General features: G+C 33.5%; 1 protein-coding gene across 14 annotated transcripts in view; it reads right to left on the bottom strand.

Moving 5' to 3' along the window:
• Positions 1 to 19,408, bottom strand: part of KIF21A (kinesin family member 21A) — a 174,268-nt gene that overhangs the window by 38,878 nt on the left and 115,982 nt on the right. For 9 of the 14 annotated variants that reach the window (XM_070454578.1, XM_070454574.1, XM_070454576.1 and 6 more), the window contains exons 11-17: positions 17,688 to 17,891; positions 12,870 to 12,908; positions 8,578 to 8,668; positions 6,340 to 6,457; positions 5,807 to 5,995; positions 5,170 to 5,369; positions 1,936 to 2,043 (exon numbers count right to left, since the gene is read on the bottom strand). In XM_070454578.1, coding sequence (XP_070310679.1) covers positions 1,936 to 2,043; positions 5,170 to 5,369; positions 5,807 to 5,995; positions 6,340 to 6,457; positions 8,578 to 8,668; positions 12,870 to 12,908; positions 17,688 to 17,891 — 949 coding nt within the window. The remainder of the gene's footprint in view (positions 1 to 1,935; positions 2,044 to 5,169; positions 5,370 to 5,806; positions 5,996 to 6,339; positions 6,458 to 8,577; positions 8,669 to 12,869; positions 12,909 to 17,687; positions 17,892 to 19,408) is intronic. The other 5 variants (XM_070454582.1, XM_070454579.1, XM_070454580.1 and 2 more) reach the window with 1 other exon arrangement.

Here is a 19,408-nt window from a genome sequence, read left to right as displayed (position 1 = left end):
TTGAATATGCACACAAAGCAACAAATTAAAGGGAGGAAAAAGTCTGAAATAGTAGCTTTTTATGTGATTAGCCAGAAGAGAGACATCATATGTGTGGATAAAATTCAAAAGTTCAGTCCTGGGAATTAATTGTTCAATATTGATCTCTCTATACATCATATGTTGTTGTTTAATCGTTGTGTCTAACTTAGTAATAAAGAAGTAGTTAGCATACACTGCAAGGAAATCATGCTTGTCATACAAAAATTTCATTAAAAATGAAATAAATAGCCTAAAAGTCAAAACAACCAAAATGCCCAATTGAAGAATGGATTAGCAAAATGTGCTCTGTACATATAGTCATTAAAAAAAAAAATGTACTAGTGATATATGCTATAACATGGATAAACCTTCAAAATATCATACTAAATGAAAAGAGCCAGACACAAAAGGCTGCATATGGTATGATTCCAAGTATATAAAATGTCTAGAATAGGCAAATACATAGGCAGGAAGTAAATTAGTTGCTGTCAAGAGTAAGGGAAAGAGAGAAATGGGAGTAATTGCCAATTGGTCTGGGGTTTCTTTTCGGAGTGATGAAAATGTTATGGAGTGGTGATTGTTGTACAAATCTGTGAACATACTACATACTTGAATTGTATAGTTTAAAACTGAATTTTTTGGCATATGAGTTTTATCAATTTTTTTAAAAGCAGGAAAAAAAGAACAGACCATATGCTAGAGTGTGCTTCTACCTGATTTCAGTAACAGTGTACTAATATAAACAAGATCTAAAATCACCAGGTATTAAAAATGATAAAATAGACTTAAAATACATTAAAATACATAAAATAGAATTAAAATGCATTAATATCTTGGGAAAATTAATAAATACATATAGTTATAAACATGGGACTCATCTGCTAACATATCTATTTTTCCATTTAATTAGTCATTTTCTAGCTCCCTAATTTCATCTTTAGCTCACAAAACAGATTTCTATTTTCTAAAATATCCTGTATATTCATGTTTTATTCAGGGAGAATTTAGAAAAAGTTGGGTGAGAAAAATGGAACAAAGGCTGGAACCTAATTGATACTGTGGTAAAGAAAGTGATGGCTCTTTATTTTTAAAAAATTGTCATAAATAACTATATTGTCAAAAATTTGGAAAGAAAAAAAGCCAATCAACTATAACCTATAATCTTAATACAATGACATTTAGCATATTGATATGTATTTTAAAAATTTTTCTGTATTGTAAATAAGCATGCATATATAAAATGTTACTTTACAGTTAATGTTAAATCATAGTCATTTTTCCTTTTACTATGCAGTTTCCAAATCCTAATTTTTAACAGATGAATAAATACCCATTAAATGGAATGAATTATAATTTATTTAACTGTTACCCCTACCGTCACATATCTTAGTTGGTTTTACATTTTTCATTACTACAAATAACCAAAAGTGAAGATTTCAACATACTGTAATATAATTTTTCTTAGTTTAAATTATTTTCTTAGTCTGAGTTCATGAAAACATAATTCTTGGGTCAAAGAATACAAAAATTTGTATAACCCTTAGTAAAGTCTCTTCTAGTGAAGTCTGGTTATTAATTAAGCAACATTCATAAGAATCTGTCTTGGGAACCACCTTAAAAACCACTATTTTACTGCAACTACTTCCTTGGTCTCCCTAGAAATAATCACTTATTATATGCCATTTTCTTCCATCTGATCATCTAGGAAATAAGCCTCCAATAAAACTTATAGTAATATTATACTGTTTTTCACAAATTTTTATATTGAATTACTATGATCTACATACTATAATAAATGCCATGTATAAAAATCCTTTATTGTCCCTCATTTTAATAAAGTTATCAAAAAATATCTTCCCTTTATTGAACAATATTATTGACATACAGTATTTTTACATAACTGAGTCCACTCACATCTCTTTTACGTTGATCTTTTTTCAGTTGAGCAATCTCTCTGTTTCTTCTAGATTCTGTCAATCGGGCTTTTTCTTGTTCTTCCTTCATTTGTTTCATCAAGCGAACCTAAAATATGAGGTAAATATATCTACTGTGATTATCCTTTTACAATATTCATTAAATAAATCATATGTATGGACGTATACTCCTAGGATTCTGAATACTGAGCAAGAAAAAAAGTGGAATTTTGCAACACGTTAAATGGTCAGTTCTTATATTTGTAAGATTAATGTATTTATATTTTGAATACACTTCTAACATATTAATCCAGAGAACCAATGAAGTTGCTCAGTTGTGTCCAACTCTTTGGGATCCCATGGGCTGTAGCCTACTAGGTTCCTCCATCCACGGAATTTATCAGGCAAGAGTACTAGAGTAGGTTGCCATTTCCTTCTCCAGGGGATCTTCCTGACCCAGGGATCGAACCCAGGTCTCTCACACTGCACGTAGCCACTTTATTATCTGAGCTACCAAGGAAGCCATTTTTAACATATTAATACTTCTATAAAATTACTTACTGTTCTAAGCTTTTTATATTCAATGTCCAGGTGTTTTATTACTAGAATAATTTTTTGGTATTTAACTTATTATCAGTAGCTGTGTGACCTTGAACTAGTTACTTACCCACTGCAGGCTTTGGTTTTCTAATGTATAAAATGGAGGTAATATTTCTATGGGATTGGATTCCTTTAAGAATTCAATGAGTTTATACCAACACTGTGCCTATACAGTGCCTGGCACATAGTAAGCACTTAAGTTATTTTAGCTATTGTTGCTGGCAACAGCAACTATACAACATAACAACCTAACTACTTTTTCAATCATTTCCACACTACCTATTTTAAGGAAACTATATTGATTTTCATGGCAAAATGTTAAGAATAATCTAATAGACGAAAACAATAGAATGGGAAAGACTAGAGATCTCTTCAAGAAAATTAGAGATACCAACGAACATTTCATGCAAAGATGGGCTCAATAGAGGACAGAAATGGTAGGGACTTAACAGAAGCAGAAGATATTAAGAAGTGGTGGCAAGAATACACAGAAGAACTGTACAAAAAAGATCCTCACGACCCAGATAATCAAGATGGTGTGATCACTCACCTACAGCCAGACATCCTGGAATGTGAACTCAAGTGGGCCTTAGGAAGCATCACTACGAACAAAGCTAGTGGAGGTGATGGAATTCTAGTTGAGCTATTTCAAATCCTGAAAGATGATGCTGTGAAAGTGCTGCATTCAATATGCCAGCAAATATGGAAAACTCAGCAGTGGCCACAGGACTGGAAAAGGTCAGTTTTCATTCCAATCCCAAAGCAAGGCAATGCCAAAAAATGCTCAAACTAGCACACAATTGCACTCATCTCACACACTAGTAAAGTAATGCTCAAAATTCTCCAAGCCAGGCATCAGCAATATGTGAACCGTGAACATCCAGATGTTCAAGGTGGTTTTAGAAAAGGCAGAGGAACCAGATATCAAATTGCCAACATCTGCCAGATTATCGAAAAAGCAAGAGAGTTCCAGAAAAGCATCTATTTCTGCTTTATTCACTATGCCAAAGCCTTTGACTGTATGGATCACAATAAACTCTGGAAAATTCTGAAAGAGATGGGAATACCAGACCACTTAACCTGCCTCCTGAGAAATCTGTATGCAGGTCATGAAGCAACAGTTACAACTGGACATGGAATAACAGACTGGTTCCAAATAGGAAAAGGAGTACGTCAAGGCTGTATATTGTCAGCCTGCTTATTTAACTTATATGCAGAGTACATCATGAGAAACGCTGGGCTGGAGAAAGCACAAGCTGGAATCAAGATTGCCAGGAGAAATATTAATAACCTCAGATATGCAGATGACACCACCCTTATGGCAGAAAGTGAAGAGGAACTAAAGAGCCTCTTGATAGTGAAAGAGGAGAGTGAAAAAGTTTGCTTAAAGCTCAACATTCAGAAAACTAAGATCATGGTATCCAGTCCCATCACTTCATGGCAGATATATAGATGGGGAGACAGTGGCTGACTTTAATTTTCTGGGCTCCAAAATCACCGCAGATGGTGATTGCAGCCATGAAATTAAAAGATGCTTACTCCTTGGAAGGAAAGTTATGACCAACCTAGATAGCATATTAAAAATCAGAGACATTATTTTGTCAACAAAGGTCCATCTAGTCAAGGCTATGGCTTTTCTAGTGGTCATGTTTGGATGTGAGAGTTGGACTATAAAGAAAGCTGAGCACCGAAAAATTGATGCTTTTGAACTGTGGTGTTGGAGAAGACTCTTGAGGGTCCCTTGGACTGCAACGAGCTCCAACCAGTCCATCCTAAAGGAGATCAGTCCTGGGTGTTCATTGGAAGGACTGATGTTGAAGCTGAAGCTCCAATACTTTGGCCACCTGATGCAAAAAGCTGACTCACTGAAGACCCTGATGCTGGGAAAGACTGAGGGCAGGAGGAGAAGGGGATGATAGAGGATGAGATCATTGGATGGCATCACCAACTCGATGGACACGGGTTTGAGTAAACTCCGGGAGTTGGTGATGGACAGGGAGGCCTGGTGTGCTGTGATTCATGGGGTCGCAGAGTAGGATATGACTGAGCGACTGAACTGAACTGAACTGATATTGATTTTCATGGCAAAATGTTAAGAATAATCTATTCTAAAACAAAAACAATAACAGATAAGAATTCACATACTCTCTTAGGTCAAGGGAAGAAAACTTGCAGTCTTTTATGCATGGAAGGATAACCACCAAATTCAAGATAGTTGTTACCTCTAAGGGAAATGAGACCATGATCAGGAAGGGATATATAGGAGGTTTTGTACATATCTGTAATATTTAATACCTTAAACTAAATACTGAATATATTATTCATTGTTATTATCTCTGCATTTTTCATGTTTGAAATATTTTCACTTTTGCTAATCTGTGTAAGAGTTTTAAGAAAATAAAGATAAATATCCATTAAAGTCAGAGAAGTCCTACTGACCACATGATTTTCAGCCATTTCAAAGAAAGATTCTGATAATGGATGACTATAGGAATCAACCACTAACTGCCAAAAGGAAGTGCATCATTTCTAGGTCACAGAAAGAATACAGAACACAGAAAGAACCACAATATTTTTTTGGTCCCAAATGACACAAGTATTACCATCAAACATTAATTGAAAATATAATCAATACCTTAGTTTTCTTCATTTCCATCACATCCTGCTGTAATTTCTTCAATTGTTTTTCATATTGGGACTGATTTTTAAGCAACCTTGCATGCTCTTTCTGAGCTGCCTGAAGTCTCTGAAGTTCTTTATTCATGGCTTGTAGTTTCTTTTCATATTCAGACCTAACTTTTTTTGCCTTTTCTTCTGAGTAAGATTCCACTGAGCCTAAATGACCAAACAATATTTGTATTTGTTTTTGTGAGATACAGATATTTATTTTACAGAAATATTATTCATGACCTTAGAGAAGAACTATCTCCCAAATACAAGCCTCAGGAGGCCAAGGGGTCTTAATTATTCTCTCTTTTAATATTGATTCTTATTTAACAGCTATTGAATGCTTATCTTTCTAATTTAAAGAAAGTTCCCAGCATAAATCAAGGCACTAAAACAATTAGCCACAACTTTGGGGAAAAAAAAAATTAGCCTAGACAGATATCGGAACGAAAAAAACAAAATGAATAGTAATATTTAACATAATAAGATAAATTACCATTTAATGTGACTTCTAATATAATTTTTTTCCTATAAAGGAAGAAAAGATAAAAATCCAATGTGATAGTTTAATGTGAACTTTAATTTGAATTAAATATAATTCTTACCTAAGTTTTGAAGCACTTGGTCTCTTTCAAGCTGTGTGTCCCGAATTTTATGTTGTAGCATCATTAGCTTCTCTTCATACTGTTTTTTCAGCGTCTGCAGTCTTTTCTGGCTATTTTCTAGTTCATCAATCAGCTTTTGCTTGATTGCAATTTCACAAGTAATGTTTGCTAGGTCTGCTTGATAATTGGCTAGTATAAAAGAAAAAAATAAAAATACTGGATAGGCTATAATCAAAGCATGAAAATCATCTCTACATTCAAGTATTCACTTGGCAGCTGTAAGGAAAATATCCTGAATATATCAAAAACTAAAAAACTGGCAACAAGATAAAGAGTGTTCACATTGGTCAAGGACAAGAAATACCACTGGTTCCAAATAAAAATGGAAGTCACATAATGACTAACTACAGTAAGAGATAAACATGAGTCTTGGAGGGCATACAAGGATGAGATGGAGAGTGCTAAGAGTTTTCTGTTATGTTTTAAACAATTTCCCAAAATAAATTTTTGTCCTTGCACCAAAGGACAAATACCTTTTTCATCTGATTCAGAATCTGATTCATCAGAGCTTTCACCCCCTTCAATGTCATCTTCTTCCTCCTCCTCTTCCTCTTCCTCATCTTCATGATCACTCACTTCTTGACTTTCTTCCTAAAATGTGATGTGTGCCCATTAATAGCACAATATTGGCAAAGTAAACTGATTACCTCATTAAGAGAGACTACACAACAGAATTAGAAGAAAAAAATTGTACAATTTGTATGGAAACACAAGACCTCAAATACCCAAAGTAACCTTGAGAAAGAACAGAGCTGGAGCAATCAGACTTCCTGACTATAGAGTTATGGTCATCAAAACAGTATGGTACTGGCATAGAAACAAACATGTAGATCAATGGAACAGGATCGCAAGTTCAGAAATAAACCCACACCTACAGCCACTTAATCTATGACAAAGGAGACAAGAATATACAGTGGGGAAAAGACAGTCTCTTCAATTAATGGTGCTGGGCAAACTGGACTGCTGCATGTAGAAGAATGAAATTAGAACCCTCACTGTCACTCTACACAAATATAAATTCAAAATGGATTAAAACCTAAATGCAAGGCCAGATACTATAAAACACTTAGAGGAAAATATAGGCAAAACAACCCTTGACATAAATCACAAGATCTTTTTCAATCAACTGCCTAGACTAATGAAAACAGAAATGAAAATAAACAAATGAAACCTAACTAAACTTAAAGACTTTTGCACAACAAAGGAAACCATAAACAAAAAGACAGCCCTCAGAATGGGAGAAAATATTTGCAAATGAAGCAATTGACAAAGGATTAATCTCTAAAATATACAAAGAGCTCATGAAGCTAAATATTAATATCAAAAAACAAACAAACCAATCAAAAATGGATGGAAGACGTAAATAGAAATTTCACCAGAGATGACATACAGAAGGTCAACAAACACATGAAAAGATGCTCAACATCACTAATTATCAGAGAAATGCAAAATCTCACACTGGTCTGAGTGACCATCTTGAAAAAAGTCTACAAACAATAATGCTGGAGAAGGTGTGGAGGAAAGGGAACTCTCTTACTCTGGTGGTGGGAATGTAAATTGGTATAGGCACTATGGAGAGCAGTATGGAGGTTCCTTAAAAAACTAACAGTAGAGCTATCATCTGACCCACCAATCCCACTCCTAACGATAAATCTGGAGAACACCATAATTCAAAAAGATTCATGCTCCCTGTTCATTGTAACACTATATCTAATAGCCATGACATGGAAACAATCTAAACGTCCATTGACAGAGGAATGGATAAAAAATGTGGTACATATATACAGTGGAATATTACTCAGTCATAGAAAAGAACAAAATCGTACCATTTGCAGAGATATGGGTGGATCTAGAGATTGTCATATGGAGTGAAGTAAGTCAGAAAGAAAAAATGTAGTATATTAATACATCTATATGGAATTTAGAAAAATAATACAAATGAATTTATTTGTAAAGCAGAAATGGAATCACAGATGGAGAGAACAAATGTATGGTTACCAAGGAGGTGAGGAGAGGTGGGATTGATCTGGACGATAAGGATAAACATATATATACTACTGTGTATAAAACAGATAACTAATGAGAACCTACTGTATACCAAATGGAAGGCTACTCAATGATCTATGACAACCTAAATAGGAAAGATATCTAAAGAAGAGTGTATATATGGATACATATAACTAACTCACTTTGCTGTACAGAAGAAATTAACAACATTGTAAAGCAACCACATTTCAGTAAAAAATAAAATAAAATAAAAATCAGAATTTTTCTTTTTCCCTCATTTTGGAGTGTGCCTAGCAGTATGATTTAATTTTGCCCTGTCTCTATTATGATACTTCACATATTAAAATCTGCAATAAAGTCTCCCTGAATAAATACAAAAAAGAGAAACTGTGTGATTATAAAGTATAAGTGCATAAAAATTTCACTTCCTGTTAAAATAAATCAACACACGATTTTAAGGTTATTTTATAATAACCTTGTCTTAAATCAAAGAGTACTTTATCTCTTAGTACTCTATTATCCCATAGAAAATGTTTTCAAAATGCACAAGACTATAATTTACTAATATTTCATATCTCACATTTCTGAAGAAGTCCTCAAGGATACAGTTTAAAATTTCTACATATAAGTTAGCACAGTTATCAGCAACCAAGAATAACCTAACCCAGGGACTCAAAATTCCAGGTTCATTCTTTCATACTTACAACTTCTAATTCAATGTTTTCTCTTTCTGAAATATTCTTCTCTTCTTTCTTCTCTTGGTCAGTTTCTGTATTATCCTCTTTACCAGCCACACTTCAAAAAAAAGAAACAAAAATGTATAGTATTAAAGAGGAAAATTATTTACTTTTCTCCTTGCAGATTTTTAAAAACCATCAATTATTTCTGAAAACAAATGAGAAGAGTCCATCATTTAACAAAGAGCAAAGTTATCATGTCTGATGCTTCACAGGAAAATAGAAACTGCCATTCAACTCATAGTGTAGTGAATTTATATAATTGGAGAAAACCTTATTTTCTAGAAATACTGAGGATAGATTATACCCTGGAGCATGACACCTGATAGGACAGCTAAGAACTACTCACAGTAACATTCCACAAGCTAGAATGCAGGCAAACTAATTTCAATGGAAATTAAAAATAGTTTTGTTTTCTCAATTAAATATATAAATGTCTTCTCATCTTAATACAAAGATACAGAAACTTCATTTTTATTGATGTCCTAATACACTTAAGGGTCAATCTGCCCACGGTAGTTTTGTCTCCCCTGAGGGCATTTGTCATTGTCTTCAGATTTCCCCTGGTAATAGCACCAGCTCTTTTCTCCCAGGTCATCCCTGTAGCACAGGGCTATTTTTCATAATGTTCTCACAGAAATGGATCTCCACACATCAAAACTGTCTGAAGTTCAATCTGACAGCTGACTGAATAGGAAATTCCAGAATCTGTCACAAGATTCACCAACCAAACAAAAGTCTCCTTTTCGGGATTCAGTATAACAGCTCTAACTGCATACTGACGTCAAATAATGTTATAGCTAAACTACTTGAGCCCTAGTGTCCATGAGAAAAAGAAGACTCCACAGCAAGAAAAATTTTAAATAGTTAAATCACTCTGACCCTTCTTGGTTTAGCAACCATGATCAATTATGCACAGAAGTTATACTTCTGTTAATTAGACTCATATATTTTTATCAAGCTAAATAATATTAAGAAAATGAATTTCAAATGAATCTACATGTGAACATTTTCTTCTTGAGCTTTAGTATTTTAAAATCATTAAGAATAAAAAGAATACTTGAATCAAGCAATATTCTTGAAATAAAATTTCCTTAGAAATAGTTAAAAAATTTTATCAGAATATCTTTATAACAGTTATCATTTCTTTCAGATATTCTGTGCCCTAATACAGGGACTTATTTTTAGCTTCTAGGCTAAAAAATTAATCTTATGTAGGTCCTGCTATTATTATCAATCTCTAATGTTTAACTCTAGGTCCCAACTCTCAGAGACATTTTTGAACTCAGAACAAGATGAGTATAAATACTTTTCCTTTGAAAATTCTTAATTTTAAAAATTTTCATAATTCTTAATTTATGTTTATTTAGGTAGCTATTTCTTTAATTTCTATCTCCTACTAGACCGTGTAAGTCTCGTGAGAATAGGGATCATATCTGTTTGGCTCAGCATTACATACCCAGTACCTGTGGTATGTGCATAATAAATATACATGAAGGATTTATTAAACATATTCATCCCTATGACTGTGCATGAGCATCTCTGTTTGGCACCTCTGGCTGAGTCTCCCATACTAATTATGTTGGAGTAAAGTTGTACAAATTGAAAGATGCATAAAGATGCGTGAAATACAGCACATCTCTAGAGTGAGTAGAAACTACTAGCAAGAATATCAATTAACTGGAGAGGAATCAAGCAAGCTACAACAAGGTTCCATGAGTTTGTTAAATCACTTGTTAGAGAAAAATGCTGAACATACTTGAATGCCTATCATACATCACTCAGGATGTTGATTTTCCATCATCGTGCATTTCAAGATGGAAATTTAGAAAGAAATTCCCCTTCATCCAGTCATCTGACTCAAAGGCCAGCGCCATGTACTCAAGCAGGGCTATACTTGAGATAGACCTAAGTCTTGGAGCTAGGAAAAGAGCATGTGTATGGAGATATTTCTTACTCCCTCTTCTACGCAGTTTCCCTTCCTCATCTGCAACTGTTGTGACATACAATTTTTGTTATTATCAGTTCCTTCCTTACTTCAGGTTCCAGCACAAATTTCCTTTTATTCAGGTTTATAGCCATACTGCCACCTTGTTCCACATACTTGACCTAACACACCCTCGTACTTCCTCCAAGACACCAGAGTCCAGCTCAACAAATGTTACTTCCACTGACATATGAAATTAATTCATACAGTATAAGCTGTTTGTGCCAATTCTGATGCAGAAAAATCAGCAGTAAGTTTACGTTATTAATTTACCCTATATTACTTAAAGCTTCAGCTTTTAGAGTACCATTTGATACTTAATGATTATTATACAGCAAATATTCAAGCGTTCCTCAATAAACTGGGGAAATTTTATATCTAAAATAACTGTCTAAGCAGCAATGAAAAATATGTAAGTTTGTACTCTACATAGAATCAGAACCTTTGAGCTGGAAGACTAGTGATCAAATGACTTAAAACCTTTGACATCTTGACAACCAACGTCAACATCTCTGTTGACAACAAAAAAAAGAAACTTTGTCCTGGGGAAGTTTATCAACTCAAGGGGACTTAAAACCAGGTGTCATGACTCCAAGGCCAGTATTCGAGAACATTGCCTCAAAGTTCGGTTCACAGAGAGAGAAGCATCAGCATCATCCAGAAGCTTGTAAGATATGCAGAATCTCAGGCTCCACCCCAGTTCTACTGAGTCAGAGTCTTCACTTTATCAAACTCCACAGGTTATCTACATGCACATTCATGTCTAAGAAGCCTTGTCCTAAAACACCAAATAACTCTGCTTCTGTTATCCATTAGGAATCATATAAATATTAGAAGCAAACCATGTTCATTAAGTACATTTAAAGGACTTAACTACTTGAAGGTGGGAAAATGTTTCTATTACACTACTTTAACTACACATTTTATTTTGACCTTTCAAAATGGAAAATTTTTTACATTTTATTGCCCTAATTTAATCCCAGTAATAAACATAATATCCTAAACATAAATCAATTAGGTGAGTCCTAAAATGACTTATAGATAGAATTATATTCTAGCTATAGAATATACTAATAATTTCTAGAATAAATTATAGAAACTTTAGAATATAAGCTTTCCTTGTGGCTCAGCTAGTAAAGATTCTGCCTGCAATGCAGGAGATCTGGGTTTGATCCCTGGGTTGGGAAGATCCCCTGGAGAAGGGAGAGGCTAGCCACTCCTCTATTCTGGCCTGGAGAATTCCACGGACTGTATAGCCCATGGGATCGCAAAGAGTTGGACACAGCTGAGCGAGTTTCACAGAATACAATATGTAGAATATAATTGTGGAATGTAGATTATTAAATAACTTAAAGAAAATATAATTTTAAGGTTTTAGCTATTTAAATTAAGAGATTAGTTTAATTGTTCCAAAATAAAATTTCTCAAAAGGCTTGTTTTAAGTAAGAAAATTTATAAAGTGGTGCTTCTAAAATATTTAATATTATTTTGAAATCAGTTTATGTTAATCATTTTGATGATGTATTTAGGAGATGTTTAGTAAAATCAACAGAGAGAATTTCTAATAAGTAAAATAGTACTTGACACATGGTTAAATAATCATAGTACTAAATGAGTAAACTGCAAATTTTTATTATATTGAGAGTTCAAAGGTGAGCTTCTAAATTTTGCTCAAATATCAAATGGAAAAAAAAGGAAAAGATCCTGCTTTTGATGTTCACTTTAGATACATTTAAATAGCAAAACTTGTTTTTCTTATTCAACCTTAAATATGTCTTATAAATCTTGTCTGTAGCAAGGCTACAGTTTCCTTTTGCCATGTTGCCATTTTAATGTTGTTTTTCTAACAAAGATCCATAAAATAAGGAAGTGAAGAGAAAGAGTCCACCCATAACTTAGCATGTGCTGCAGCAAAATGTTAGTTCCCACCAAATTAATAATTCTATCTATTCACAAGTTTCCAAAAGATATATTCTAAAAGTTTAATGGTGGGGTTCTTGGGTCATTTTTAGCCATAAAAATTATAATAGTCTATACTAAATTCACATGAAATTGCCTGAATTTTAATTCATATAACTGGTGTGGGTTTTTTCTCAAAAAGTAGTTTTTATATTTTCAGTGTTTTTGTTAATTTTATAAAATCATCATTATTTTTAGGAACACCAAGCTAATATAGTCTGAAATAATCTATAATTCTACAACACATACCCTTGTGAATGCCAACTAAGTATTTAAATGACATTTTAATAAAAAACCTGGGAAATATTCCAACCTTCTTTCTTCTCGATTGCTTTCCTCAAGTTTCTGTAGCCTTCAAAATCACGAGGCACAGTATTGGAAGGCCAAGCCAATGAAGGACAAACCAGACAGTAAAAAGCGAAAGTGATAAGAAGGTAAAAATGATACATGAACTTGAAGACTTTAAAATAAATTTTAAAAGATATCATCAAAGGACAATACACAGTAAAAAGGCAATACATTTTGTATAAAGAAAAAGTAAGTAGAAAAACAAGCAGCATTATATCTAAGAAGAATATATAGACTATCAGTTGAAATTACTCAGCAATAAAATGTACATTCTCAATTTATGAAGCTGATAAATAGTACGAGTATTTGGATGCCATTGCTTTTCTTAACCTGAAATGGATCAAGGTTCTCAGCTTCCAAAAAAAAAAAAAGCTCACTTTCAATGATATCATCTTCTTTTTAAACCTTTACAAAATACTTTTTTATGGCATCATTTAAGGAGCTTCAAAAAGTAATGCCTTTATACCATAATATGAAAATACCATTAATACTATATACTAGGATAGTAATTTTTAAACTTGTTTTATATTTTAATATACTACACATGAACATCACTAAAAATTCTATTTCAGAATTATATATGAAATGGTATTATGGTCAAATGAATATGGTTATGATATCAGTGGAAAATTATAATTTTATTAACTGAAATTAATATCACTGTACTAATTACTAGACTATCAAAAGGTTATATCTAAGGCAAAGGCAGCAATAAAATGGGAAATGTAGTACTTTTCATTAGTAAGATTATTTTTTAACCAGAAAACTATGAGAAAAACTATAAATATGTATTTAGAAGTGTGAAGTTTAAAGAATTCAATACACAGAATTGGGAATCTTTACTCAACGGAATGTACTGAATACCCATTCTCTCTCATATAGACAAAAAGATAGAGATAGATGTGCTAGGCTCTGATTAAGCATATAGCAATCTTTACATAGTATATTTCTGCCTGCAATTCCAAGAATACTTTTCAGAATCATCAGTATTTTTAAATAAATAGATGGAGTCTTAGTAATGCATTTCATCAGGCATTTCTCATTTTAATTTTATAATGTGATTTTAATTTGCAGGTCTGTGATTGTTTTTATAATCAACTGATAAACTGCTATTGCAAGAAGAGACTAGCAATCTTTCTGAGAAAAAAAAATTGCAGAGTGATATTCATCAGGGATCAAAATGTCCAGTATAATGGCTGAAAAAGGGAAAGAAAAGCCATTGCTTAAGAAATCTCTAGAGTTTCTAGAGTTTCAACCTGACACCACTAAAAACAAACATAATGCAGTCTGATGAATGAGTGAATTTTTTATTGATATAATGCAAACCATTTAAAGCTAGATATCCAAAATATGGGGATTACTGTGTGAAAGGCAAATTTTATTTATCCATATACACCAAAAAAAGCAAAAAAAAATCTAATTTAGGCTTATACTGATCATAATGAACTATAATGGCTCAAAGAATATGGTTCCCTGTCAAACAGCTCTAATTTTCTATTTTCAGCATGAAGAAATTTTGTTTACCTTACACAAGAGAGTTATATTAAAACATATGGATGATGTGAGCTAATAGACAGGTAAACTTTAGATGCCTTCCCAGTTGCTTCTTTAAAAAAAAAAACTGCAATCAATAGTTCCAAAAATAATAGAGGGGCAGAGACATAAACTAACAATCTGATAATCCTCCATAGTTTAAAGGAGTACGGTCTTTATTTCATTTAGTTCCATTATTATGTTTCTTGCAAAGTTAAATGGGGTGGGGGGCCTGTGACAAATCTTGCTAACCATTCTAACATTTGTATAACTAAAAAATAAAAACAGGCAATGTTGTCAATTCAATTATTCTTCCTTACCTGCTTATTATCTGCACTTGGATTATTTTACAGTTCAACAGAAAATAAGCACAGAAAGGCAGAAAAGCCAACCTTTAAACCACACACATTAACAATTGGTTGTAGTTTAGATAAAAACTTGGATGCAGAAGAGGGTGAAACAGTCACATAAAATATGATTTGGGGCATACTCCTTGAAAACAAACATAGCTTCTGACTTAAAAATGATATAGTCACCATTCTTCCAACCAACACTTACGGCGTCAGAGGCCCTGTAGTAACTACAACCAAATGCTAACAACACAAGACAAAGGAAATGAAAAGACATGGAGCTTCTAAAAGATTTGCAGATTCAGTGGGAGAAACGAAAGCAGCTATGAGAACTGGGACAGCTGAGCAAAACTGAACCCAAAGGCCAAACTCCAGATAGGTTTTGGAAACTCTCAGCCAAAAGGGGGTGTGGAAAAAAAAAAAAAAACTTCCCTACACTATTTAATATTTTTTTCCTCATGAGATTGCTGCCCACATTTTCAATAGTTGGATTAATGTTTTCTCTTTCAAAATTATGAATCTCCCTAGAGGAATCTCATTAGTTATAAGTCATTTCCACTGGCATGAGTTCCTTTAGTCAGATGGCTTTGTTTCCAACTTTGAATTTAAGGAGATGAGAGAAGTAGATGATTTTGAAATTGGGAGTGCTTTGGGCTAGGGAAGAATTACATGAGAACTGACCTCATAAGGGAGGAATGAATCAAGGCACCATTGGGACACAGGAGGTCAGTAAGTAGGAATAAGAGAGACTGGCTAAGGCAGAAACTCATTTTTTACCTCTGCTACTTTCTGTTTCCTATTCCCTTTTGAACTGCTCGTATTATACTATAAAATGAATAAATATTGTTTCATGTGTATGAGTTAGGAAATCTGGACATTATACATTTGTAACAATTTCTAGAGAAAAATTAGTTCCACATTGCAAACAATTTTAAATGGAACTCACTGTATATGCAAAGTTGAGGTAGCACCAAATCTTGCAATGCTCTATTTGATAAATAAATATGTAGCATGTAAGACAACTCAACCAGAATCAATACATCTCAACAGGACCTACTGCCTCCAAAGAGTTCCTACAGAGACTAATCACTAACTTCAGTAAAGCTGCTATCATTCTAAACATTTCTGGACCTCTTTGTTTATTATTTTTGTTTCAACCGTAACAAAAGACCTGTTAGCTAAAATTTAACATTTTTAGCTAAATTTAACATTTAGCTAAATTTAACATTTTTAAAATGAGAATTTATATTACATATGCATACAGCTCAAAGTTATTGGTCATAAATGAAATGTTTTATCAAACTGACTAAAATAGTAATATTTATCAATCAAAAAGCTTACAACTTTGCATTGTTACAAAAATAACCTACATCAGAGGTATTAATTTATGGTACCTATGATCACTATAAAAATGTCAAAAGAGCCTAGGTTTCTAATGGGATCCCTATTAATTATTATTCATACCCAACAGGTGACTATGGTAACATCTCTAAATTTACCTCAAAAGGAAAGAGCAGAATCAACTCATGACCTTGAGAAATATATCCTTGCTTACTATTCGTGAACCCAAACTACCTACACCTTTAAAAACAAGTCATACCATTTCACATTTTGACCAACTACACAACTGAAGTTTACAAATAAATGATAAGTTATATGCAAAGGTTTCATTTGCATTTCCACAGTATGTTGAGTCACACCAGTTTTGATAATTCTGTGAACACTATTACAGTTTTAAGTGCCCTACATAAAAACTAGTCATTATATATTTCTAATGCTGCCATAATCAACCACTCATGAGCAATACCTATTAAGACATTAGGATCTCAAGGATGCAATTGCAATTACAATGCTCCTAAGACCATGGATGTGCAACTCCTGGTTTAATTATTCTAATAATCCCTTCTTAATTCCAGGATACACAGCAGAATTAATTCTGAGAGTTTGAACCTTTAACAACTTTAGTAAACAGACTATTCAAGGAAGATATGCCTGGTTGCCAAAATAAATGTCTAAATAAACAGAGCAAAGTAGCACTAGATTAAATGTCAATAATAATTCTACAAAGTGCACTTCCATAACAAGCTATTTAACAAATAAGACATCCTATTCCCCTTTGGAATATCTAGCCAAAAATGCTTAAAATTAATTTGACCAGCATGTTTAAAATATATTCTATGTAAGTAATTGACTGCACCATAGAATCAATATGTAAACATGTACACAATTTATGAGGTTTTAACCACTCACACATTACAAGTGGTTATATTTTAATTTTCCTCCTCTTCTTTGCATCCAGTTGATTTCAGAGGGAGATACTACCAGGATGCAAGGGAAAGGAAGCTTAGAACAGTGGTGAAAAGCTGAGTAACTCCTTGTTGGGAGAGTCAGAAAGTCTGAAATAACATAAATAACTCTGACATAACCAAATTAGAGGTCCTGCTGAAAATACTTAAGAGACCAAATGACATTAAATGACAGCCTGATGAATTAATTTAGCCTTTAGTTGAACTAATCTAGACAGGAAGCAGAATTTATCAATGAGACTATTTAACTGCATTAGAAAATGGAAAAAAATGAAAATACTGAGTAATGATAGAATCAGCTTTGCAGAAAAGATAAATGGAATGTAAAGGCAGCTATTTGAAGAAATAATAAAATAATTTCTAATAGTAATTTTACCTTGCCATAGTCTAAATAAAATTCATTATGTATTATTGTAATTAAATTAATTTTTTACATATAAGGAAGAGGTAAATCTTTAAAAGTATATACTTATAACCTGTTAAATGACATTTCATTTTTAATATGAGGTTATATATACTCATTGCAACTGCAAATTAAAATATCATAAAGTGAGAATAATAGATATTCATATAAAAGTGATTTTATAACACTACCTTTTTTTCTTCTTCTTCTCTTTTCTTTTCAGCTTCTCTAAATCTTTCTTAGCTAGGTCTATAATCTCAATGGTCTCTTTATCTGAGGATATTATAGTAGGGGAGAAAGCTGATGATCCGCTGAAATATGGTGATCTTGATGTGGCTCTTGTCAAGTTTTTTCGAAGATTCTCATTCACTGCTTCACTTTCTAATAATTTTGCCCTAGTGAATAAACATACATTTCAGTTGTAAACATGTTATTACTGTGGTACATAATACATAAAATAAAATTTACCTCTCTAACTGTCTCTTAAATGTACAGTTCTACCACACAAAGTACATCCATACTGTTGTATAACCACTGCTACCATCTACGTTCAGAACTTTTCCATCTTCTCCAACTGAAACTCTGTACCCATTTTATAAAATACACTATAACTTCCCATTCCCCTCTCCTCCCAGTCCCCAGAAACTACTATTCTACCTTTTATCTTTGCAAACTGGACGACTCTAGGAATAAATGGAGAACACATTAAATGAGCTGTTTTGCAAGCTAAAACATTTCCCAAAACTTATTTCAACACTGCTACAAAGTACAGTTTTTTAAACAAATATGTTCACAAACATTAGTCTTTGAGATATTTTTAAAATTTTCCTGATTAAATAGTTATAAATTTGAAGTAACAATCTGTGCTCAAAAGTGCCAGTGATAATTAGATCACTTGCATTCTGGCCAATAGACACTTGTCATTCTGGCTTTGTAAACCCATCATTTAAACAAAATGTACAAGCAGCATGGTTCCCTTCCTTCCATTCCTTATTCATCATGCTATAATAACATGTCCAAAGAGTTAGTCAAACATACCCCTAACTGGCTGAAAGATATCTGGTTCCTGAATATGGTAAGGGAAAAGACAAAATCACCAAGGAAACCTGAGTCTGATAATTGAAAACATTCTTTTGTTTGCTCAAGTGGTCCTCACAATGACAGGAGAATAATGCATGTGCTGTTTTAGTAAAATGCAAAAACACTGAAAGATGAGATCCTAAAAGAGCCTTGATTCTTGAGACTACAAGGGATTCAGAGACTCCTCTAGGCCAGTTCCTTAAGTCCATTTTAATTTAAACCATCATGAACACAATTAACTACCTCAATATAATACATTTCCCAGGTCAATTTGGCACAAGGGTGACTGGGGGCTTGCTAAGTTGCTTCGGTCATGTCCAACTCTGTGCAATCCTATGGACTGCAGCCCATCAGGCTCCCCTGTCCAGGGGATTCTTCAGGAAAGAATGTTGGAGTGGATGCCATGCCCTTCTCCAGGGGATCTTTCCAATCCAGGGATAGAACCCACATCTCTTATGTCTCCTGCATTGCCAGGCAGGTTCTTTACCACTAGCATTACCTGGGAAGGCCAAGAGTGATTGAGGCAGAGCTATAAGGAGAAAATGCTACCCACTAGTACTACTTTTCACTTTTATGCATTGGAGAAGGAAATGGCAACCCACTCCAGTGTTCTTGCCTGGAGAATCCCAGGGATGGGGTCGCAGAGTCGGACACGACGGAAGTGACTTAGCAGTAGCAGCAGTACTACCTGTTACTACTAGCATGCACTCATCTCTGTCTCAAAACTATATGACTATGTACTTTTGCATAAGTTCAAATGTTTCAGAGGAAGATGCTAGATTATTTGCAGCTACTGAGCTCTAGAAGACGCAGTCAGCTCTGTGTTTTTTCA

The sequence above is a fragment of the Odocoileus virginianus genome, chromosome 24 (genome assembly GCF_023699985.2).
Source record: "Odocoileus virginianus isolate 20LAN1187 ecotype Illinois chromosome 24, Ovbor_1.2, whole genome shotgun sequence".
In the NCBI taxonomy this organism is placed as follows: domain Eukaryota; kingdom Metazoa; phylum Chordata; class Mammalia; order Artiodactyla; family Cervidae; genus Odocoileus; species Odocoileus virginianus.
The sequence above is the reverse complement of the archived record's forward strand: the minus strand, read 5'-3'. Positions and strand labels throughout refer to the sequence as shown.